Below are 23,096 nucleotides of genomic sequence, written 5' to 3' on the forward strand. Positions count from 1 at the left end.
CGATGGCATATGCGTCGGATAGAGGATTTCTTGATACAGCAGCGAGAGCGAATGGAACCTCCTATAATTCCGAGAATATTGGTATGATGATGTCCTTGGATCATAGTATGTGGTTCCATAAACCTGCAAGAGTGGATGATTGGCTATTATTTGATATGGAGGGCCCTCGATCCCGCAATGGTCGAGGATTGGTGTTTGGTAAAATATATAACAGGGATGGATGTTTAGTTGCTTCAGCTGCACAAGAAGGGATTATTCGATTAAGTCAAGTTGGACAAGAAAGGATGATGGCTAGACCCGAAGTGGAAAGTAAGCTGTAATATGAAGGGAAAAACAATAGAATAATGTACAACAGACTCCTTTTTTTTTCGCTGGTAGAATAATAAAAACGTGAAAAAAAAATGATTTTATTTGACCGAGAATAAGTTAAAAGGTGTCCTCCTATTGTTTAAAGAAGTAAAGGAGGAAGGTGAACATGCCCCCTTTTTATAAGATTTATTGATCCCAATTAAAACTGGATATTTCACTTAACGGAGTGGATGAATCATCTAAAGGATGGGTGGTCATTAATTTTCGGATTGGAAAAGGATGATGAGTGTCAGTGGAAGAAGAAGGAGAAGGTTGAACCAATGATGCGGACGATCCTTTTCTTTGGATTGCAGCCGATGTTAACAGTGATGGATCACTATTAAAATTTAATAACGGATTTCGATTTGTTACTGTCCCTCCTCCTGATCCTTTCCAAAAATCTTTACGGAATATTGTGGATAATGAACTTTGGGATCCTTCTCGCTGCATACGATGTGTGGAATCATTGTATGGTTTCAGGGACTGACTCTTGATCATGGCAGCGTTATTTAGTTCTTCAAACGAAAAGTGGCGTGGCGATCGTTGCATGGTTCCAAATGAGTCATTGGATTTCAAATAGCCTCCATCTGTACTTTTTCTGTTAAATAACCAAAATCCTGTACTAGTGGAGGATTTTCGTTCCATTTCGTCTTGCTCAAGTTCATCCTCTAGACTAATTGGTCGACTGTTAGAGCTACTGCTTGTTAAACTACCTGAACTACTTCGGGTGGTGGTTGTTAAGCTCACGGAGGATGTGATGGGTGGAGTTGCCGAAGCAGGTCCATTGGCAAGTGATTCAGTCACCGAATAACTTCTTGCTGTCTTTGTTGGCTCTCTTACCAAACTTAATTCATCCACCGTCTTTTCACTTACCCAAGATCTGGTCAACTATTATAGTAATAATAAAACAGGGTGCTTAGTATAAAGAACACAAACAAACAAAAAAAAAGAGAAGCGCTTACCAGATACTGGGTCACAAGACATTGCTGCATTTCGATACTAAGTTCACCACCCGTCTCATCATCATGTTGATTTGCAAAGTAAGCTGGAGTCTTTTTGATTGCAGAAGAACGTGTGAGGGCATGTGATAGCTTGCGTTTTCGGTTTTTATTGAGATCCTTGATACAGACAGCAGTGAGATGAGGGGAATAAGGAGGACTTCTTTGAAGGTTTTTGAATAATTTGAGTAATTCGGAAACTCGAACATCTTGTTGCATCTCATGTATATCCGTACTTGCAACCTTACTGGAAGCTGTTGTTGTCCACTGCGAGTTGTGTCTGTTATTGTTTTGTTTTTTGGAGAGTGCAGCAACGAGATAGGTCATATCGTGAATAAATATACCCAAAAAGGGTACAGTGGGCTCACTAAAAGAGTTTTTCCGGGTACTACTTTTTCGGGCATTATTAGCGGAGGCGGATGTGGTATTGCTGTTTGTGGTGGTGGCGGTGGTGGTAGTAGGTATGCTTTGTGTGCTGACTTCCTCTTCTTCGTCTTGTGATAAACCCAAACGAGTTCTGTATTTACCGTAATTCGATGCTTCTGACATAAGTTCACTTAAATCTTCCAATAAATTCATACTCTTTTTGGGAATAAATGACCAGGATTTTTTCAGTCTTTGGATGGGTGGTGTGCCTAATGCTGAAATGACAGCTTTTAAGGTTTGATAGTTTTTGAGCTCGTGACATTTTCCTGCTACTTTAATCCAATGATTGATATGTTGTGCACGACCCGATGCATCTTGCTGCAATAGAATGGCATGTTCTATCAAGCGAGTGAGATAATTAAAGAAATCGGTGGATGCCACAATCGAAGGATGCGGTGTTTTTGGAGAATGAGACAGGATAGCGTCCATTGGTATATTTCGAAAGATGATGGAATCAATCAACGTAAGTTGATAGGCAATGAGAACAGGCTGAAATTGAAGGATGGTAGGCACAGTGGTGGCAGACATGTGTATATTACGCACCCGATTCAGTGTAGATTGGATGCTATTATACTCTTCATCTGTCTTTTTAAGATCATCTAATTTCTTTTGGAGGGATTGGTATATGGTGACAAGGGGTGCTTGGGGTATGAAGGGTAAATAACTGCTGTTTGCTGTAACTGATTGTAAGCTGTTATCACTGTTACTTGTTTGAGCAGGGACAAGAATGTGAGGGTCAATGGTACCGTTGGTTAACAAGAAGATATCATCGGCGTCAGGAGCAGCTTGTGCAGCCATAGATCCAGGTAGCGATAGAAATGATTTGACGGCATTTAATGGGTTGGAGACAGATGGAGAAGAAGGTGCTGAGCAGGATATATTGGAGGTGGAAGATCTACGAGGTAGTTTATTACGTTTTGTGATGATCCTTAAAGATCCTTGGGGTACTATAAGTGGTATTATTATTATTATTGTTGTTGTTGTAAACACAAATAAAAAAAGTTACGTTACCCTTTTTATTATTTACATTTTTCTTTACAACATACTCTTCTTCGTCAGAAGAATAATCTATATTACATTGCTTTACAAAGTCTGATCTCGTTCTTATCATGGAAGGGGGATCCAAAAAGGTTTTTAAGGGTCGAGTAGGTAAGGGTGGTGGTAATGATAAAGCCACGGGTTTGGGTGGCACTGTGGGGGGTATTTTGTTGGAGGAAATACTTTTGGCCTGTCTGAGACACGTATGGGCCAAGATAAATACGGACGATAAATCATTATTTTCCACGCCTGTTTTAAAGAATTAATCTGTCAGTAATAAAGAATTTATGTGTGTATGTGTGTGTGTATTCACTTGCGTTGGTCTATAAATTCCAGTTGTTGAAATTCTTTGATGGCTGTTAACAATGCTTCGATATATAATTCAAAGGAAATCTATAACAAGAAGAAAAAAATACAATTATCAGACATCTTTTCCTCCTTTTAAAGACCCCTTCTTATGATTTCACCCCCCATAATAACCCCTCTTTTCTCTTTTCACGTTTTTATTATACCTTGAAAAGACCATTACTGTAACCTTTGGAAGCTTCATGCATCAAGTTTTGCATATTGATTTCAGTTGATGACAACATTAGGATTTTTTTTTGTATATATTTATTTTCGTGCGTGGTGTGGAAAATTTCTTTCTCTCTTTTTATAGCATGAAATAAATAGGCGTCTTTTTAAACAGGTAAATTTTCAGGGCACAGCCTTTTTTTAATATGAGAGAAAGAAAAGAGAAAGAAAATATATATCAAAGTACAAGAAGAGAAGTGAATTAATAAAAAAAAAAAAAGAGAGAGATAGGAAAAAGGAGAAATTGATAGTTTAGTTGTTAATGGAATTGTTGTTATATATAAACAATTACATTGGCGCCAGTAGGTGTATTCGGGGGGGGGGTGAGCTGACTTTTTGGGGGGGGGGAGGAGGAGAGTGGTTTTCCCTTTGGATTTTCATTTAAGGGGTAAAAAGTAATAATGAGGATTAACCTTTCTGTAGGCATCTCCATCAAGGTCAGCCGCCCCCTCCCTCCCTCTTCTGTCCAACTCCTTACATGTATAAATATATATATATTGTTCTCCTGTTTTCTTTTTCTTCTTTCTTTATAAACAATTCAAAATGGATCAATCGCGCTCAAGTAGCGTACCCTTAATCCATATTGATGACGACGATGATTCCAGTGCAAGATTAACAAGATCTTCCTTTAGTTTATCTTCTATTCAACAGCCTTGGCACAGCACAACAGAGCAAATTCCATTACAGCAAAGTGAAGAAGAGGAAGAAGAAGAGGAGGAGGACGATAGCAGCTGTAGTAGCAGTGATGACGAAACAAGTATTGCAATTCCTGGTAGAAAGACAATCATATCCAATCAAGTCAACAATCTATTACATCCAGATATACCCATGTTGGATCTATCCTCTGATATTCTGTATGAAGACATCTGGATTGATTCACCTGTATTTCATGAATATTTACAATCATTGGAGACTTGGTTATACCATTATTTGACCTGGCTAGAGAAAATAGAACAGTGCAGACAATTAGAAATAGCTTACAGCAAATCCATCGCATTATTATATGACCAGACAAAATTAATGTTAAACGAACCATTCTATACCGCAGAAGAGTGCAATAATTTAAACTGGCCTGGCGATACCAAATCCATTGACGAAGAAGTATGGGACAATCAAGACATTCGATCCATTCTACGCAAGTATTATTCATAAACACTCACACACGCACTGTTATTCATCTCTTCCCATTATAGCCTACTTGCGGGATCATGGCTCAAAAATAAAGGAAACTTTGACGGTACTTATATCATTCCTCCTTCTCATGACTTATCTATATACTAAACTTCCCCTCCTCAATTATGTTTAGCACTTTGAGAGTAATGTGGCCCAATGCCGAGTGAAACATATTCAATTGTCTAATAACTATTGTGGCGCTCAAAAAATGAAGTCCTCACAAGCTAACAACAAGACATTGGATGTAACCCCCCCCCCCTCCCCCTAAAGATGATTTCATGACTACTAAAAAAAATTTATATTTACAGGAAATCAGTACATCATTATATATAGCCAAAAGATCATTATGCAAAGTCTTGTTAGAGTATATTTATGCATTAAATAATCTGATTAGGTCCACACGAACTTTGGTTAATGAAAAGGTAAATTGTTTGCATCTTTATATTAACTTTTTTTAACCAGCATTATATACTAGTTGAGCCCACTGTTTGAAGGCCTTCAGTCCGATAAGCATCGAAATCTGAGGACACTAGAAGAGTTGGTCTTGATTTCGACTGATTTCATCTATGATATTAATTCTAAAAAGCCCACGAGTACAGCTAGCAGTGCCAGCAGTAGTCACAGTAGTAATGAAGATCGTTCTACTTCACCATTTCCACGTTCTTCCTTTGAAGATTACCATGAAGTAAAATGATTGAAATATGAACCACATTTTAAAAAAAACTCTCTCTTTATATATATTTATTAATCCTCCTCCTCTCTATGTAGTTAAATAATGAAAGATTGTCTTATTACATTCAGGAAAAATTGGCTTCGTATTACAGTTGTCTTAAAAATTCCTTGAAACCGCCCAATGAAAACTTCATGATTCGATCTAGACCTTCTTCACCTACTTCCTTGATACCATTTACCTTTTTAAATAAACCAAGAGTTGTCGTAAGTTTTTTTCATCATAGCATACATTAGAATCCCACTTATTAAAAGGAAAAGGAATGCTTGTTATTTTTTGTAGCAAAGGTACAATAGCTTAGATTCTTTACTGTCAACAACAAACCCCCTTTCTTTGACTGGATCTCAAATTTCTGCAAAGGGCTACTTGCTTGCGAAAAAAAAGCCAGCGGGTGTTAATAGTAATTGTACCAATGGTATCAATGGTAACAAGGATGCCATTAACCACAATGGAGGAAAATGGGAGAGGTATGTTTTTTTTGTCACCGCAAGACATGATGATTTAAAAAAGTAAAACGTCATGATAGGTACTATTACTATATTTCCAAGGAGGATGGTCATTTGAAACAATACAAGGATCCAACCGTATGTTATCTCTATTACATGGAATCTAACCTCCCCCACTGATTTTTTTTTATGTATAATCATTTTAGACAACTGTAATTGCATGTAACTTGAAGAATGCAACGGTTCATGCATCTGAGACCGATAAACGCGATTTTGTTATCCAAATAGCACCCGCAGAATCCAGTAACATGTGAGTTATCAACCATATGTTTATTAAAAAAAAATGTATTTACCTTTTCTTCTTCTTTTTTGTAGAATAAGCTTACAAACAGAAACCGCCATTGATTTCTCCAACTGGTTACAAGCGTTGAGTTCTTGGAACCCACAAAAGCAAACGGGGACATCACTTCACACGACAACAACAGCGGGTGGTGTGAATACCAACCACAGTAGTAAAAAGTCTACCTTACCTACCACTCGAAAAAGTGCTGTAAGTTTTATAACTTCTAAAAAAAATGATCTCACAGTAACCATTGGACATCAGATTCCTCATCCTCGGTATTCAGGAACACATAGTAGCAACCGATCATTTCTTACCAAAAAATCGAGTTTTGGAGGCGGCAGTGGCGGAGGTAACGGTGGTGGTAATACGATCACGGTGGATCATCAACATAAAAAGATGATGGAAACCTCATTAAATCATATCAACGTACCCGTAAGTTAGATCTATATGTATATATAAAACAAATAGCTGATTACTTTTTCTAAAATACGATAGAATGTAAGAACAAGCCCAACAAACTTTATAAACAACGGAGAAAATGATAATGGAGATTTATTGTTTGGACATCCTGTGCCTGTAGCAGATTGTCCCATTAATTGCTGCGGTACGTCAGGTGGTATTTATAACCATTCCAAGGTGCAAATGTCTGGATTATTTCGTATACATAGTAAGTCTTCCCCCCAAAAGAGGAGTAGCCCAAGTGTGCAGTGTCACTCATTTTATAAATATAGAATTATGTATCAACAAAGTAAGCTGCACTTCACATCATACAGGTACATTATGCGTGCTTCATGTGTCATTATTTGAAAACGGAGTACTTCATTTGCAAACAGAAAAAGTAAGAGAAAGAATGATGGGAGGAGGTAATCCATTTGACTAATTTTACAAAAAAAAAAAAAAAAAAAAAAAAAAAAAAATTAGGAGGATAATTCGTTCTTCCATTTACCGATTCAACTATCCACGTTAATGCCACAGGACGTGTACCCATTCTCCGACTCGATTGATCATATGCGATACTGTATTGTGATTCGACCTCAACCGAACCAGACGTATCATTTGATGACATGCAGTAAGATTCAACGGGATGCATGGCTTGTACGTCTGAAACGGTGTTGTCAACAGCAACCATATCCTTTGCGAACCATCTATAGTTTGACGGTTCGTATAGCGGAAGGACGTAAATTCCAAGTGAGCCATAAGGATTCAATCCATAGCGAGCTTTACTGTGATGTTGTGATTGATAACGAGATTCGTGGATTGACGGGATCCCTAAAGAAGACGTCCACGCTATTTTGGCGCGAGGAGTTTATGTTTAGCGATATCAGCAAGATGCGACATGGAGTGACAATCACGATGTATTCGAGAAGTAGTAAGAATGATCGAGAGACGGTGTATGGTACAGTGTTTTTACCCGTCAGCCAAATTGAGACGACGACGACGTTGGGCGAAGAATGGTACGAAGTGCGAAAGGAAAGTCGAAATCGAGCGTTTGCATCATTGACGAGTTTGGGATCCGGGAGTGGATCGTTGGGACAATTGCGAGTAGGACTGTTGTTAGAGGAGCATCAGGTGTTTTCTTTGGAAATGTATCAACCATTGATGGATGTACTGACGGAATTTCGACATGATATTATTTATGATATGGCAAGAAAAACATCGGATGTCCAAGGACTGGCGAGAAACTTGTTGAGGATTTATGAAGGCATGGGTTTGACATTGACTTGGATAAAATCATTGATTGATTATGAAGTATCTTCCTTGAGCTCAGGTAATCTTTTTTTCTTAGTCATTCAAATTTATTTATTGATTAAACTTTTTGCTTTTATTTTAGACGATGTAAACATTCTTTTTAGGTAACCATGATACCCCTTTTAGAAAAAAAAAAAGAAAAGGAAATTAACATGTGTGTTTGTAGAGGAAATTCATTTTTCACCAAAGTCATTGATAATTATATGAAAATGAGTGGAAAGGAATTCTTGGAAGAGGCACTTCAATTCACGATTCAAAAGATTTGTAAATTTAGTATTCATATTGAGGTAATTTAATTTCATTTATATTTTGCCAAGGGTTATATTTTTTTATTCATTTCGTAACCAAAATTAGGTTGAATCATCTCGGTTATCGAATAGTACAACAGAGAACACACTTGCCAATTGTTCGGAACTGTTCAATTATGTACGATCTATTTGGGGAGGAATTAAAAGAGCGAAAAACAAATGTCCAATGTAAAGTTTTGAATAGAATGCTTTTCCCTAAAACATAAAAAAATTCATGTATTATTTATAGAGAACTCCGTCGTATTTTTGGACATTTACAGTCAGCCATTGTCAAAAAATTTGATTTGGGTAAAGAAACACTCGACCGACATCATCAAGTAGCTCGGTATACTTGTGTTAGGTATGCATGGCACTAAATGTAAAAAAAAAAAAGAAAAAAAAACATGTTTGTAACTTTTATTTTGGTAGTGGATTCATATTTCTGAGATGGATTTGCCCCGCTATTATATCCCCTAAACAATTTGGGCTTGTTCAAGGTGAGATAAATTAAAGGGACTCGGTGCGACTGATGAAACTGATATCCAAACTAGATCATCCGGATACAAAGACATGTCGTACATTAACTTTAATCGCCAAATGTTTAATGACATTAGCAAGCCATAGTACAATTGAGCAAAATGCAAAAGAACCCTGGATGGTTCGCCTAAATGAATTTGTTCAGGTACAACAAAAGAGCACGTTTTTTTCTTCTCAGTTTTAAAAAAAAATGAGTCCTAATATTTCATTTTAAATTGTAGAACAATACACACCATTTCATGAACTTTATTAATTTCGTATCTGTAAGTTATTTTTTTTTTTTTTCAAAAAAAAAAAAAGAACGGGTACATTAACCCATTAAATAGGTAGATGATGATAAACTAGATCCGGATTGTATCAATAAGAACAGTGGGATTTTACTACTTCGACATAAACAAGAGGAAGTCATTGCGCCTTATTTTATAGACCTGGCGCTCGAGCTATCCCAATTTACAACTTGGTGTTCACAAGAATCTAATGTAATTAATATTATCACACGTACCTGTAAATCCATTGTGGGACTCCAACGTAGAGGCATAAAGGACGCCATGATGATCAACACGGACGCTATCTTACAGCAACAACAAGCCGCTAATAATCGTCGAAAGACTCGTCCACAGCCTTGGTCCTATGGTAATGATTATATTGGGAAAGAAGCAGAAGTAGCGAACACAAGAATCATTGTACGATCTTCATCTTTGGGAGAATAAATAAATAAAAATAAAAATAAAAAAATGCCCTAAAAAAGCATTTTCTGTACCTCCTATTTATGAGTGTTACTTTAAAAAAAAAGTTTATTATTATATTGGAGAAGGTCTAATAAGCATGCGTGTGGTGATTATGAGTAGGACTTTCAGGCTCATTATAATAACGAGCTTGATCCCCATCAATACGAGCAATAGCTGGAATAGGACCAGAAACAGCAATGCCATAACTTTGAACACTGGATCGTGTACTATCCTTGGATCGAACAGAAAGGGATCGTGAAGCATTACTAGCAGCACGTCGAATACTTCCCAACACATTGAAGGATGCTCTTCCGTTACTAGAAGCAGAAGAGTTACTGCGTTTGGGTAGTTTAGCTACAGCACCTGCCACGACGGCCATAAACGACTGTGTGCGCCAACGCGTGTTGACTTCACTGGTTTGATTCATGTCCTCCACATCTTGATCATGATGGGTCTTTTCACGACGCTTGTAAATGAACATGCCTGCTAAACCAGCAGCAGCAATACAACCTACAACAGCACCGACAGAAACTCCAATGACTTTGCTTTGAGGTGTGTTTTCGGTGGTTTGAGTACTATCGACACTTTGTGAATTCACTTGGTTATCAGTGGGTGTAGAGACAACAGGGACGGGAACAGCAACGGGTACAACGGTAGGAGCAGACTCTTCTGTTGTTTGAGGAGTAGAAGTATCTTCTTCATCATTGTTGTTGTTGTCAGTGGCACTACCTTCATCAGAGGAGGAGTCGTTACTAACGTCACGATTCTCATCAGCTGGTGTTGCTACTGCTGCTGGTACGACTGCTGCTACTGTAGTTGTAGGTGGAGCAGCTAAGGCTATTTCGGTAGTTGATGTGACACTAGCTTTATGAGTTTGAGTAGGCTTCACAGTAGTACTTTTTTTAGTGGTCTTTTTAGTGGTAGTAGTCGTCTTTTTGGTAGTAGACTTCTTGGTGGTCTTTTTAGTAGTAGTAGATTTCTTGGTGGTAGTCTTCTTCTTGGTAGTAGTAGTTGTTTTTTTAGTCTTTTTGTGGCCGTGCTTTTTGGTAGCGGTAGTGGTGGTAGTGTGCTTTTTGGTGTGCTTCTTTGACGCTTGAGCATTGATAGACTTATGACCAGAACGAGTCTTTGTGACGGTTGTAGACTTTTTCTTTTTGGAATGCGTATCATCGTGTCTGATAGGAGAGTGTTGAGTTACTTGTGCATTGGGTGTTTTGCAAACATATACAGTTTTGGTATGTGGTGATTTCGTACTTGTGGTAAACTTGGTATGATGCAACGAAGCTAAGCAATTGTTGATGGTGGTTGTGTGTCTAGCAGTAGTGGTGGTGGTTGTAGCGGTGGCGGTACTATTATGCGTTTGACTCAAGGTCGTTGTTGTTGTGGTGGTGGTGCTGGTTGATTTTACAGTGTTTTTCTCATCTAAAAGAGAATGGATCAGGGTTATGTCAATTTATTTGCATAAGAAGTAACTTACTTTCTGCTTCAGCATTGACTATAGGATTTTCGAATAATATTAAAAAAAAAGATGTTAGTTTGGATCAATAGGAGTAGATTGATTTGTGAAAATAAATTTAGGTACCTAATGAAATGATAAAAGTCGATAGGATGAAGAAGAGGAGAGAAAATTGCCACTTGGTCCCTCTCATTACTGATGTAAAAAGTGACAAGGAAAAATGGGAGGCGCGGGAAACGACTACTAATAAAAGTAGGGTGATTTATTAAAGAAAGTGAAGGGCGAGGGTATAAAGAAGAAAAGAGAGAAAAGGAAAAAAAAAAAGGAATGTATAAAGGAAGGGAGTAAAATTATTAAAGTGGGTTTTTTTTATGGGAGCACTGACATTGATTAAACCATGCCTTGTTGTTATAATATGGACAATTTGCACGTTGAATTAGGTTACACTTGAATAATTTGGTGGCACATGAAAAGATCGTCCAATATTATGTGTGATTTCAATATTTAAAGGTGATCCAAAAAGTATAGCTTGGAATATATATTAAATAAAAAAATATACACAAAAATAAGCTTAATTTGGAGGTTTTTAGAGTTTTTTTTTCTTTTGCTTTTATGGGGTGGTATCTATGAGGAAACAAAACCAAAAAAAAGACACGCTGAAATAGAATGGAAATAATCATGCAGATGTTGAACAGGGCCGCACCAATCGATTCTGACATGCAAATCTAAAAGTATACGTGTAAAAGGCACTTCATTTCCCTTTTTTGACAGAAACGAAGCTTGAGTTGAAGGGCAAAAGGAAGAAACGAGGGATTACATCCTCCGCTACTCGCCAAAAAAAAAAAAAAAAAAGAAAAAACTCTATAAAAATATTAACTTCTATTTGCCTTCTATCCCCACTAGATAGTTTAATTAATTTATCAAATGTAACTATCTCCAAGCCTTAGGGTTTGTCTAACATTCGGTCACGTCATTTTTGACGTTTTCTAATGGCACAAGTCTAAATAAAATCAGTATCAATCTCACTAGATTGGTTTCGAATCCCTTTTGTTTGTTGTCTCTAGTAATTGGTGTTTCCAATGAACTGACATAATCATTATAAAACAAATGAGACCCGTTTGTAAAAGACGAAAATAAAAATAAAAAGATATCAATTAATAAGTTTAGCTGCAGCAAGTCGTTACATCCTACTAAACTTTTTTTTTTTTATATATACCACGAGAATAATAATAAAAAGGCTAAACCCTTATGATTTTTATTCTTATCCTAAATATGTACAATAATCCGTTGTTCTTGATAATCTTTACTGAGTATTTTCAGGATTATTGTTACATTTGAGATAGTTTAAATGCATGTGTACTTTGCGGACTTTATGATACAAAAAGTGATGCTACTTTATGCGTCCCGCAAGCTAAATTATTTTGCTGGTAGTTAGTTGGAATTTAAGTATAGGTTTCGATCAGAGGGTGAGTCATATTTAAGATCACTTTTGGGCTTTAAAAATTAAGGATATATCCAATTGCTGGTTTTACCATTAAGAAGTGATCGCTCAATTCTCTTGTCCGACAATTTAAAAAAATAGGATTTGGCTTGTTGTATAAATAGACACTCATTATTCCAATATAAAGAAGCATGCTTGTAAAATGCCTTTGAAACACCAATTGTTTTTTCTAATTTTGGCAACGAGCACATTGCCATGGATATATGTATGTTGATGGGGGAAAAAAGGCAATTAAATTTCTTTGCCCATGGTTGTGATTGTCAGTCATCAAGTAATAATTCTAGTTAGCTACAAACAGGTATCGAAAAAGCTTATGTGGGAGGAGTAAGCACATCACGTAGCACAAGGTGTTGACAGAGTCGGACAGAGAGTCCAAACCCCTTAAAATACCAGTGGTTATTTTATATCCATTCTATCTCTCTTTTCTTTCTTTATGTATCATTAATGTAATCTCTCCTTCAGACCACTCCCACTCACATTCCTTTTTTTATATATCTTCATCAAAAGATCGACTCCAAGTCCAACAAGTTTGGAAGGCTTCTATGGACAAGACGTGGTGTTTCCCTTATCCGGGAGATTGGACAATACTCTATGGCCCTCTCTCTCTCTTTTCTGTGTGTTAAACATTTGTGTTAAGAAAAAAAAAAGAGGAAGAGAGGATGAATAAACTCCCAAACGTACCACTACTTTAAGTGGTGGTTTTTCTTCAATAAAATAAATATAAATCACGACGCGTCTCTTTTTTTTTTTTTTTTGTCCCGTTGACTAATGTCACGTGCCGAAAGGGGAAATACCATAATTTGACTCCCTCCTTTCTTTTCTTAATCCGTTTGTGTGTGTGTGTGTGTGTGTGTGTGTTTGTGTGTTTATTTTCATTTTACCTTTTCTTTCTTTTTTTTTTTTTTCATCATTGACAACGAGTTCAAAAAATAAAAGAGTGATTTCACGCACGCTTCACTAAACAAGTATGGACTTTAGTGTTTTATCTCGGTACGATGACATGCTTGCAAGTTATTTTGTCGATAGTTTATACCTTTGGTACGATACACTTCGAATGAATGGCGATTTCGTTGCAACCACCGTCAATAAACAAGACACCGTGCAAAAAATACGAGATCATATCATCAATGTGAACTCCTCTCACAAAACTATCAAAGACGCGGTCGACAGTTTCTTAGAGTAAAAAAACACACTCTATCTCTGCACATGCCTTGTTTTACTCATCCTTGATTGTAGAATACCTTACTTTAGTTCATTTATCAAGGACATGTCCAGCAAACAAGTCAGTGAATTCACCCATCACATGAAACGATACTTGTACATGTAAAGGAAACTGCATTTTGACGATCGAATAATAAAAAAAGAAAAAGCTAAAAAAAATCCAAAATATGATAGGTACAAACCCAACGCAGGATTTGAAGTGGGTTCGACAACACGATACACAGGCAAACCGGAAGCTTGTATATTAGCCACTAAAGATTGGACAGCAGGAGAACAAGTCACTTGTTGCTTAGGATCTATTGCTGAATTGACAGAACAAGATGATTTAAAGTTAAAGCGGGAAGGCAGGGATTTCAGTGTCATGGTCTCTACCAGAAAGAAATGCTCTTGTCTCTTTCTTGGTCCTGCTCGTTTCATGAATGTAAAGTAGAGGATTGTTGAAATCAGACGAAAAAAAAAATTGCTTACCTTATTATTTTTTTTTTTCTGTAGCATGATTGTGATTCGAATTGTGAGGTAAAAGCAATAAAATGAATGGTTGGGATGTGCGTTGTCTGACAGCCATGGTATAGTTTATTTTAATTGGTCAAAATGCCATTACGTTTCGAGTACAAAAGGATATCAGTATTGGAGAAGAAATGACCGTATTTTATGCAGATCATTATTTCGGAGAGGATAATTGTGAATGTTTATGTTCCTCTTGTGAAAGGTACAAAAGAATTGTTAACGAAAGACGTTCAAGTCATTAATCACAGAAGAGTAGAAACAAGCAGGGTCATTTTTCCGTTTCTTCATCATCAGAAGATGGTGCAACACCAGAAAACGTAGATCCACAACTCAATCCGGAGGATCAAACAACTCGAAGGAGTACACGTAAACGAAAGGACATTAGTTATAAAGGTAATCCATCCTTATCCTCTCCCCCCCCCATATTTTAATGAATACAAAAAAAAAAATATTGGGGAAATTTAAATATTTCTTCTAGACTATTACGTACCTGAACAAGTAAAAAAGACCAGACCAATAACCGAGATCCTCTTATTAGAAATAAACAGTAAATCACCGCCAATCAACAAAAAGGATGATCCGATGGATGAAGGTAAACATAGACACACCCTCATCAACCCCGAGAATGCACGCGCACACACCCCAGTTAACTACTGACACATTTATACATTAGTGGGCAGAAAACCGGTCTTACGATCCACCGCCAAGAATAAACCTGAACTGACTGACATTATTCAGGATGAGATCGAATCAATCCACAGTATCAAGGATGAACTTGAATCGGGTCATAGTACTACAGATGCACCTGGATTAAATCACTGTATCCATGACAAATCTGGATTGACCTTTGCTGCCAATGATGAACCTCACACAACCAAAGATGAACCTGATGACGATAATAAGGATCAACCGGAATCAACTCACATTAATATAGAGGATCAACCGGAAATGCTGTATCGATGTATGAATGATCCGCCTGCATTAAGTAACGTTAATGATGAGGATGTGTCTGAATTGATTCACTCTATGAAGGATGAACCCATGGCTTCGACTCAAGATACAATTCAGCTCACCAAGGATTTCAGATTACTTTCCATGGAAACCGGTAATACCGAAACTTTGTTCCATGATTGGATTGATGACTTATCCGAGGTATCGGATATGGAAGATGCAGATCCTATAAAGACAATCAGGGAGTCAAAAGCAGAACCCGTAAAGATAATTTTGGATACGGATGGAGAGTCTATAAAGATGATCGATGATACTAAAGTAGTGGAGAACAATGAAATGGTAAAAGAAACTCAGCCGGAAATGATGATGGTGGTAGATCCAACCGTCGACGAGAGTGTTACACAGGATGTGGAGGTTGAACAGGTACCACCTTCCACTGTGTGTGTCCTAAAGGAAACCACACCACCCAAAGAAAACACACCGCCTAAAGAAATCACACCGTCTAAAGAAATCACACCGTCTAAAGAAATCACACCGTCTAAAGAAATCACACCGCCTAAAGAAATCACACCGTCTAAAGAAATCACACCACCTGTAGAATCAATACCACCTATAATAACAACTACAGTGATAAAGGAAGGAGAGATATCGAAACCACTTGTGGAGGACAATGATATTCCGAAATGTTGTGCACAGGCCAAAGAGTTTTGCATGACCCGAAAAAGTGAGAATCCTGATTTATGTGGTCGATGTAATCGGCATTATCAGATTTATGGTTTTTTATGGCCTATGCGAAAGTTTCGAAAACCCACAAGACGATCGAAAAATCAAAAGATTGCTTTACCTCGACCTGTCCTTGGACCTGTGACTACACCACCTGTGACTACGCCGCCTGTGGATACACCGCCTGTGGATACACCGCCTGTGGATACACCGCCTGTGGATACACCGCCTGTGGCTACACCGCCGATAACACAAGAGGTGGTTGCAGTGAAAGAAGCGCCTTCTAAACCAGCACGATCCAGACCTCCAAGGAGGAGGAAACCACCAAAAACCAGTGCTCTACAAAAACCATTGGATCCACCCCCACCACTACTACCACAACCATCACCGGCACTCCCAATCACTGATATCATATATACAGCACCACCCAGTGACGCTTTTTGTTCTCCTTCCAAACGTCAATGTTCTCTTGCCAATTGCACCATACCCGATTGTACGTTACCCGATTGCAAGGCTCCTGATTGTTCTGTGCCTAATTGTTTAATTGCGAATAGTACAACTTACCCTGCAGAAGATTACTTAAAAGCAAATTATCCGTATTATTCCAACGCTTGTCCATATCCCATCGATGCCTATTCACCCAATCATCTCTCAACGATGGAAGCACCACAATCACAGATAGTCAAAGATTTGCCGGTACTTAAGAAACCTCTACGTCGAGGTAAAAAACGTCAAGCTGTACAAGGCCCGCCTCCATGTAACCAAGCATCCTCTAATTATGTACAACCTATCCATCCAGCTGTACAACCGATGCCTAATCAACAAAGTATACAGCTCATGCCTCAACCACAAAACGTACAACCAAGCTCTAACCAGCAAACTGGACCACCCATCCTTCATCAACAAAACGTACAACCAAGCTCTAACCAGCAAACTGGACCACCCATCCTTCATCAACAAAACGTACCGTTAGTTCCTAGTCTACAAAGCGCACAACCCATCCTTCATCTACAAAACGCACAGCCAATGCCTCATCACAGCACTGCACAACCCATCACAAATAACCCACTAGGTGTACAACCTAGGATCTCTCAACAAGATTTACAACCCATGATCCCTCAGCAACACGTACAGTCCGGGATGTCTCCCCAAAATGTGCAGCCCATGATCCCTCAACAAAGTATGCAGTCAAGGATCGCTTATCCAGGTGAACAACCCATGCCCAATACAATGACACAACCACATCCTAATAATATTTATCAAGTCATGGATGAACGAACGAAAACCTTTGGGTACAGAAATGAATCGTCTGTGATGAGCCCGTCTATCTTGCATCGTTATTATATCAATAATCAATTACATACTATACCTTCTTCAATGAATCCGCATTATCCACCACTTTCCAATCGATTTCCTTTACCAGCAGACGCAGAAGTAGCAGCAAGAGTAGCAAGAGCAACAGCCGCGTTGGCAGCAACTGCAGCAACAGCAACAACAGCAACAACAGCAGCAACAGCAACAACAGCAACAACAGCAACAACAGCAACAACAGCAACAACAGCAACAACAGCAACAACAGCAAAAGAAACATCAGCAGTAACCGCAGCAACAATAACAACTGCAGCAGCAGGAACGGAGAAACCTATACCTATTTTTGATGTAAATGGAAACATAAATGCATCCGTAGAAAAAAAGAAGGAAGGAACGGACATGATAACGAAGACGAAAGGAGCCAACATATTGAGTCCTGCCGCACAACATTATTATGCCAAACAATTAGAAACGATTCATACGAGTTTGCAACAATTAAATTTATTCCGACCGGGTGTCTATCGCCCTCAACGTGTGATCGGTCCGAAGCCAGCATCCGAAGGTTTAGAGACGAAGGAGGAGGTCCATAAACTAATGACTGCGGTCACAATCGACAAAAAGGTATCCGAGATTGTGGATCTAACATTCGAGGAAGAAGAACCTGAAATCATCACGTTCTGTGAACCCCCGATCTTGATGTCGAACAGAACGACGGTGCATCAACGGAAACAAGAACATATTCTGGCTAAACGATTTACAAGTTTATCGGATTTGGATGCGTGTATTGAGAAACGACAAGAAAAATTGGATCTTTTAAGTCAGCAGCATGATAACCTGTCCAACTTGGTGGTTCGATTGAAAAGCGCTCTAAAGGAACAAGAGCAGAGAAAGGCCATAGATGAAAACATTGTTCATTTTGTTTCGGTTCCTGAACAAGAGGCTCCTTTGGAAGGCTTTGATTTTGTAGAAGCGTTATTTTTACCCGTTACTTCAGCTGCTGCTGCTGATAATTCGTTAAAGATAAAGAAGACGGTCGAGGAACGTCCTAAAACACGCAAGCGTGGACATGGATCTGTTGATAAGAAAGACTCCGGTGATCCGATGAAGGAGAACCACCTTTTAAATAGAAATCGCCAGATCTCCGTATCTATGAAAGGTCAGGATGTCATATGTGAAGTCGATTCAACCCATGTTACCATGGACGACAAGGACATTGTCATGGAAGAAGGTAGCTCGACAGATATCGTCGCGGAGAGTAAATACCCGGATTCCATTGTCATTACAGACGAGGAGGAAGAGATTCGTCTGGTAAATGCTACTGAACCCTCCTCTCACGTGGATCTCACTGCACCGAAAAAGAAAAATCCCAAATCGGATGTCGCGAAAGAAGATCTCGTGTCTGATAACTCTGAACTTGAAATTGTGATAGATGATAGCCAAGGTTCCTCCTCGTCTGCACGAGATGAAGTTGAAGAGAAGCTTGGGGAGGCAGACGTCTGTAATACTGAAGAAAAAGGAGATGCTTTAGAAAAGAAGGATTGTCCCGAGTTGCTATGTGTTACTAACGAAGAGTCTCAGACAAAAGAAAACCCGGTGATTCATATCATTGAGAGTGATGGGGATTCAGTGATTAGTGATGATGATTCGGTAGTTGAAATTTTGGAGCCTCAAGGTACACCTCCCTTGATGAAGCTTCCAATGGTAATCATAGAAAATGAAGATAGTGGTGGAGACGAGATTGAAGTGAGCACGGCGAGGAAGAAAGTAAAGCGCCGTGTGGATGAGACGATGGAAAATATTACGATTGATCATACTTTACATGTATCTGAATCGGAAGAGGATATTGATATTGAAAGTTCTACACCTGACCGTGTAGAAAATACTACGTTACAATATACGGATGATTATCAAGAAGATATTCCCATGCCTGTGGTAATTATTAAGAAGGAATCGTATCTACCAGATAGGATGTGGAGTAAGGAACAATGTAATACGCCTTTTGAGGCAACAATAATGACGAGTGAGGAAGAAGAAGAAGAACAGGATGTAGGAGGAAAAAGACGAAGGTCTAGGCGAAGGACAAAGCAAGGTGTGGCAAAAGAACAACAAAAGTCAATGAAAATGTCTTTCTTACTTCAATCGGAGAAGAGTGAACAAGTGACGACGAGGGATGAAGGACGAATGACACGACAAAGTCGACGTATGATGAATAAGAAGAAGGCAACAGGGCGAAAAGGATGTCCGATTCAACCGCCAAGTAAGGAACCTTTCCCGGTGGTAACGCCAAAGAAAGTACATCGCGAATTACCTGCACCCAGATTGTTACCTGTAAACAAAGAGAGACGATGTTCCAGTGTATCCAATATGGGGCCTTTTATTCCAATTGAACCCAACAACTGTTAAAAACTTATATATCCCCCTCTCTCTCTCACTCTCTCTCTCTCACTCTCTCTCTCTCTCTTTTATCTCTCTTAATTGTACATTCCCTTTTGTTGTTTTTTTTTTTCTTTTTTTATGTGATAATATAAAAAAAATATCTATGCTAAATCTGACTTTTCATCAATTTTCTTTTCCTTCAATTTGTTTTGATATTCTTCACGGGCTTTATCTTGCCATCTGTGTTGTTCAGCGATTTGATGAATTTTGAAGCCAAAGATACGAGGCTCGTAACGTTCAATTGACTTTGTGGGCATGTAATTGGGGTGAACTTGGAAGAGCATATGAGGGAAAGAAGTGCCAAAATAGGCGCCATCAATGGATGCATGACGAGAGGATTTTGGGTTGTAAATGTCCTCACAACGAGGACAGTACAACTTTACGGTTTTGGTGACAGGTACGTCGGATAGACCAACAGGTAACAATGGCTGCAAGTTACAGAGCACACGTGGGCATCTTCCGAATTCAGCCTTTTTATATTTGTCGAGCTATACAGTGTATATGAATATAAATACTTTTTTTTTCATTTCTCTCTCTCTCTCTCTCTCTCTCTTTTAATAGTAATGTGCGTACCATCTTTGCTAATCCACGAGTAGTAATGACAAAACGAGCGTGAATTAAACCATATAAGTGACGAGCTGCTCTTTCAATTTGGTCTCTGGCCTTTTCGTCGAATCTCTCTTCATCTAGCAAGTAAAGCAAGGGGGGTTAATCATAGATGACGGGAAATAATAACAAAAAGAATAATACCAAGGTTGTCAGTAATCATGTCCAATGCTTCTGCATAATATTGTTGTACTTCGACATTAAGACCTGTCAAGTTGAAGCGATCCAATATATATTCCTCGTCAATTTCACAGTAATATTCATTTCCCTTTGTTTCTAAAAACCAATCAATCCAATACTTGGCATAATCACTATCAGATCCACTGCTCATATCGTCCACTACACAAAAGATTAGTCAGGAAACACGTCATCTTTTTTCTTTTTCTGGTCGTACTTTTTTTTTGTTTCTTTAAATTGACAGTCGACTCTTTTAAGTCCTGTGTTGAATCGTGTATTCTGGTTTAGAAAAAAAATAAAAAGAGAGAGAGAGAAAAAAAAATAGCAAAAAATAAACCACCCAATGAAAAACAAATTTTTTTTTTTTTTGATGTAAATAAAAGTCAGATAATTTTTTTATTTTAATTTTAATTTTTTTTTTTTTTTTTTTGGACATGGTCTCACCTTTTCAGTTTGTTAATAATGGAAACTAACAACAAAAAAAAAAAACTATTTCTTTTTTTTTTTCTTTTTTTTTAATGGCCCCGATAAAGAAATAAAAAAAAAACAAATGATTTTTTGAACAAACTTATTAAATAAAAAAAAGCCACCAATGACCTGTGATGTCAGCTCAGTTTTTTTTTTACTATTAAAACACCGTTCGGTTTTTCTGTTGTTGTTGTTGTTGTTGTTGACATGCTCGCATAAAATAGTCAGTGTTGGTACTGTTGCTATGAAATACCCTGTTCTCAGACACAAAGAAAATGAAGTAGCAACTCATTTGCTATGGACTCAATTACATAGAAACGGTTACTCAGTGAACGGATAAGAGGGGTTGCTTCACATGCATGCGCTGGTGATACCTTGCGCCCAAAAAAAGAAACAATGAAATCATCTCATAAAAAAGGTCATCGGATTATTTGCTGGTGAAAGGGTAAATTATTTCCTGTCTGTAATCGGGTAAAGGGTAATTTGTTGTTGTTTATTATTCTAAGATTAATTTCCACTTTTCTTAAAAGCACCTAATAAAAAGAATGTTAAATTATACAACCGAAAAGGAGAATTATCTGGAATAACAATACCAAACTCTTCTTCTTCTTCTTCGTATCTACGATGAACAGGCGTAGTGTTATCGTGATGAGAATTCTCCTCCTCCTCTTCTTCTTCTTCTTCCTCTTGGTAACGACTGAGTAAGCCTTCTTCCTCTACACTTACATCAAATCGTTGTCTTCCTTCTCCTCTGTCCACCAGTGGAAAACTGAATCTATTGGGTATCAGTCGGTTGGCTTGTCGAAGACAGAAACACATGCCCACACCTAGTATAATAAGAATCACATACTACTTTTATTACAACGGTGCTTTTGGTATTAGTTTTTCCACTTTTTTTTTCTCTCTTCTTCTTCTTTCTCTCTTACAAGTACAATGGTGGCTGGCCAGTCAAAGTCTTCAGGTGATCTCTTTGCGTACTTGTCTATTATTGTCTGCATTGGTTAGAGCGTAAACGACATTAAGTTGCTTTTCATTACCTGACATTGAAGTTTATTATTTTATTGTAAAGAAAAGAAACAACGAAATACGTTTTTCGCTTTTTATTATGATTTAATTGTGTGTGGCACGTCACTATCTTTTTTTTTTTTTTTTTCCTTCGCATGAACAGAAAGGCACCTTATGAAAATGAGAGAGGGGCTTTAAGGTGCCGCTGGTTAAAAAAGAATAGTTAAACTCCCGACATTGTTCATCACTTTTTTTCTCTCTTCTTTCAAACATGTTGATTCTAAACATGTTGCGAGAGATTCTTGAATGGGTAAAATGCCGAGCGTTTTAAGCCTCACCCTCTTCTTGTTATCTAACTTCTATAAACAAAATACAGGTTGTTCGTGATCAGACGAAAACCACACTTTACTCCAACCGTGAATCCCGAATTCAAGATCAAAAGCTGGTAAGTCATATAAAAGAAAGTTGCCCTTGTAAAGACTAAAAAGGGAAGAATAGGATTATAATTATGCTAGTAATCCAATGAACGGTTACGTGAAAAATGGATTTTCAATCATTTCATTTCTTATTTGCATATTAATTGTCAATACTTTGCTCTAATAAGAGGGTCTAGAATCAATTTTTTTTTTTTTAGTTCATAAATAATAATAATTGAAATAATTACTTCTTTTCGCTTTTATTTTATTTTTTTATTATTATTATTAAACCATGTCAAGTTACAATAGTTCATTGAAAAAGAATCATAAAGGCTTACATATCTTGATTGTGGATGATAATCCGATTAACATCCTCATTTTAAAAAAGAGTTTGGACAGACTACTTGACACGGTGCATATCAAAGAAGCGTCGAATGGGATGGAAGCCCTTCAATTATTAAACAAGTATGTATTCGACCTTATCTTGCTCGATATCGATATGCCTCTTTTAAATGGTATTGACACCACTAAGTGTATACGCAATCAAGGTCAAATGATACCCATTATTGCTGTAACGACCAATGATTCTCTCGAGTCAAGAGATAATTATATCAAAATTGGCATCGTAAGTCTTTTTTTATTATGTACCCACCATTTTTTTTTTTTTTTCATTAACATCCTGCACCTTATCTTAGAATGATTGTCTTGGTAAACCTGTCGATCTTCAATTGCTGGAAAAGGCCCTCTTTTTGTTACTGTAATAAACACACACTTGTAAAATAAATAAATAAATCCTATTCGTCTTTTCCTCTGTGGGTTTCTATGACGACCCATTTTATAGTTTTGTGGTTTACCTGGATAGCAAAATGCATTCCTTCAATGTACATCCACATGTACAAAAAATGTCGGGATATAAAAATGGGCCCACCAGCAGTGACAAAA

General features: G+C 37.8%; 12 protein-coding genes across 12 annotated transcripts; 7 read left to right on the forward strand and 5 right to left on the reverse strand.

Annotated features, from left to right (window-relative positions):
• EV154DRAFT_94626 (acyl-CoA thiolesterase II) lies at positions 1-407 on the forward strand (the record flags this gene model as incomplete). Its single annotated transcript, XM_051607853.1, has 1 exon — positions 1-407. A coding segment is annotated over one exon (320 nt), but the record flags the coding sequence as incomplete, so codon positions are not given.
• Positions 408-476: 69 nt separating this feature from the next.
• Positions 477-3,573, reverse strand: EV154DRAFT_452404 (ras guanine nucleotide exchange factor domain-containing protein). Its single transcript, XM_051597267.1, has 5 exons — positions 3,323-3,573; positions 3,128-3,203; positions 2,784-3,059; positions 1,311-2,719; positions 477-1,236 (listed from the first exon to the last, which is right to left on the reverse strand). Exons 1-5 carry the CDS (start codon positions 3,398-3,400, stop codon positions 496-498), a joined length of 2,580 nt encoding a protein of 859 aa, XP_051451675.1. The 5' UTR covers positions 3,401-3,573; the 3' UTR covers positions 477-495.
• A 160-nt stretch (positions 3,574-3,733) lies between these two features.
• EV154DRAFT_94682 (uncharacterized protein) lies at positions 3,734-5,386 on the forward strand. The gene is made up of 5 exons (XM_051607854.1): positions 3,734-4,518; positions 4,577-4,620; positions 4,690-4,800; positions 4,865-4,978; positions 5,032-5,386. The coding sequence occupies exons 1-5, from the start codon at positions 3,927-3,929 to the stop codon at positions 5,248-5,250; spliced, it is 1,080 nt and encodes a 359-aa protein (XP_051451676.1). The 5' UTR covers positions 3,734-3,926; the 3' UTR covers positions 5,251-5,386.
• A 63-nt stretch (positions 5,387-5,449) lies between these two features.
• Positions 5,450-6,094, reverse strand: EV154DRAFT_94715 (uncharacterized protein). Its single transcript, XM_051607856.1, has one exon. It carries the CDS (start codon positions 5,982-5,984, stop codon positions 5,649-5,651), a length of 336 nt encoding a protein of 111 aa, XP_051451677.1. The 5' UTR covers positions 5,985-6,094; the 3' UTR covers positions 5,450-5,648.
• On the forward strand, positions 5,929-6,566 carry EV154DRAFT_94707 (uncharacterized protein). The gene is made up of 2 exons (XM_051607855.1): positions 5,929-6,282; positions 6,337-6,566. Exons 1-2 carry the CDS (start codon positions 6,076-6,078, stop codon positions 6,514-6,516), a joined length of 387 nt encoding a protein of 128 aa, XP_051451678.1. The 5' UTR covers positions 5,929-6,075; the 3' UTR covers positions 6,517-6,566.
• Positions 6,567-7,041: 475 nt separating this feature from the next.
• EV154DRAFT_540548 (uncharacterized protein) lies at positions 7,042-8,304 on the forward strand (the record flags this gene model as incomplete). The annotated part of the gene is made up of 3 exons (XM_051604422.1): positions 7,042-7,843; positions 8,014-8,111; positions 8,179-8,304. 3 exons carry the CDS (start codon positions 7,042-7,044, stop codon positions 8,302-8,304), a joined length of 1,026 nt encoding a protein of 341 aa, XP_051451679.1.
• A 1,110-nt stretch (positions 8,305-9,414) lies between these two features.
• Positions 9,415-11,156, reverse strand: EV154DRAFT_528122 (uncharacterized protein). The gene is made up of 3 exons (XM_051603553.1): positions 10,959-11,156; positions 10,854-10,871; positions 9,415-10,798 (listed from the first exon to the last, which is right to left on the reverse strand). Exons 1-3 carry the CDS (start codon positions 11,023-11,025, stop codon positions 9,465-9,467), a joined length of 1,419 nt encoding a protein of 472 aa, XP_051451680.1. The 5' UTR covers positions 11,026-11,156; the 3' UTR covers positions 9,415-9,464.
• Positions 11,157-13,168: 2,012 nt separating this feature from the next.
• On the forward strand, positions 13,169-14,454 carry EV154DRAFT_528125 (uncharacterized protein). Its single transcript, XM_051603554.1, has 5 exons — positions 13,169-13,512; positions 13,570-13,656; positions 13,729-13,975; positions 14,047-14,070; positions 14,127-14,454. The coding sequence occupies exons 1-5, from the start codon at positions 13,301-13,303 to the stop codon at positions 14,301-14,303; spliced, it is 747 nt and encodes a 248-aa protein (XP_051451681.1). The 5' UTR covers positions 13,169-13,300; the 3' UTR covers positions 14,304-14,454.
• Positions 14,455-19,516: 5,062 nt separating this feature from the next.
• EV154DRAFT_94771 (casein kinase II, regulatory subunit) lies at positions 19,517-20,752 on the reverse strand. Its single transcript, XM_051607857.1, has 5 exons — positions 20,710-20,752; positions 20,483-20,544; positions 20,233-20,427; positions 20,056-20,168; positions 19,517-19,970 (listed from the first exon to the last, which is right to left on the reverse strand). Coding segments are annotated over exons 2-5 (696 nt in total). The 5' UTR covers positions 20,484-20,544; positions 20,710-20,752; the 3' UTR covers positions 19,517-19,583.
• A 404-nt stretch (positions 20,753-21,156) lies between these two features.
• Positions 21,157-21,708, reverse strand: EV154DRAFT_94832 (uncharacterized protein). The gene is made up of 2 exons (XM_051607858.1): positions 21,327-21,708; positions 21,157-21,266 (listed from the first exon to the last, which is right to left on the reverse strand). Exons 1-2 carry the CDS (start codon positions 21,550-21,552, stop codon positions 21,241-21,243), a joined length of 252 nt encoding a protein of 83 aa, XP_051451683.1. The 5' UTR covers positions 21,553-21,708; the 3' UTR covers positions 21,157-21,240.
• A 301-nt stretch (positions 21,709-22,009) lies between these two features.
• On the forward strand, positions 22,010-22,338 carry EV154DRAFT_570097 (uncharacterized protein; the record flags this gene model as incomplete). Its single annotated transcript, XM_051606182.1, has 3 exons — positions 22,010-22,048; positions 22,115-22,183; positions 22,237-22,338. 3 exons carry the CDS (start codon positions 22,010-22,012, stop codon positions 22,336-22,338), a joined length of 210 nt encoding a protein of 69 aa, XP_051451684.1.
• On the forward strand, positions 22,264-22,966 carry EV154DRAFT_94859 (CheY-like superfamily). The gene is made up of 2 exons (XM_051607859.1): positions 22,264-22,779; positions 22,850-22,966. The coding sequence occupies exons 1-2, from the start codon at positions 22,447-22,449 to the stop codon at positions 22,913-22,915; spliced, it is 399 nt and encodes a 132-aa protein (XP_051451685.1). The 5' UTR covers positions 22,264-22,446; the 3' UTR covers positions 22,916-22,966.
• The last annotated feature ends 130 nt before the right edge of the window (positions 22,967-23,096 follow it).

Source organism: Mucor mucedo (assembly GCF_025094135.1).
Source record: "Mucor mucedo strain NRRL 3635 chromosome Unknown EV154scaffold_176, whole genome shotgun sequence".
NCBI lineage: Eukaryota > Fungi > Mucoromycota > Mucoromycetes > Mucorales > Mucoraceae > Mucor > Mucor mucedo.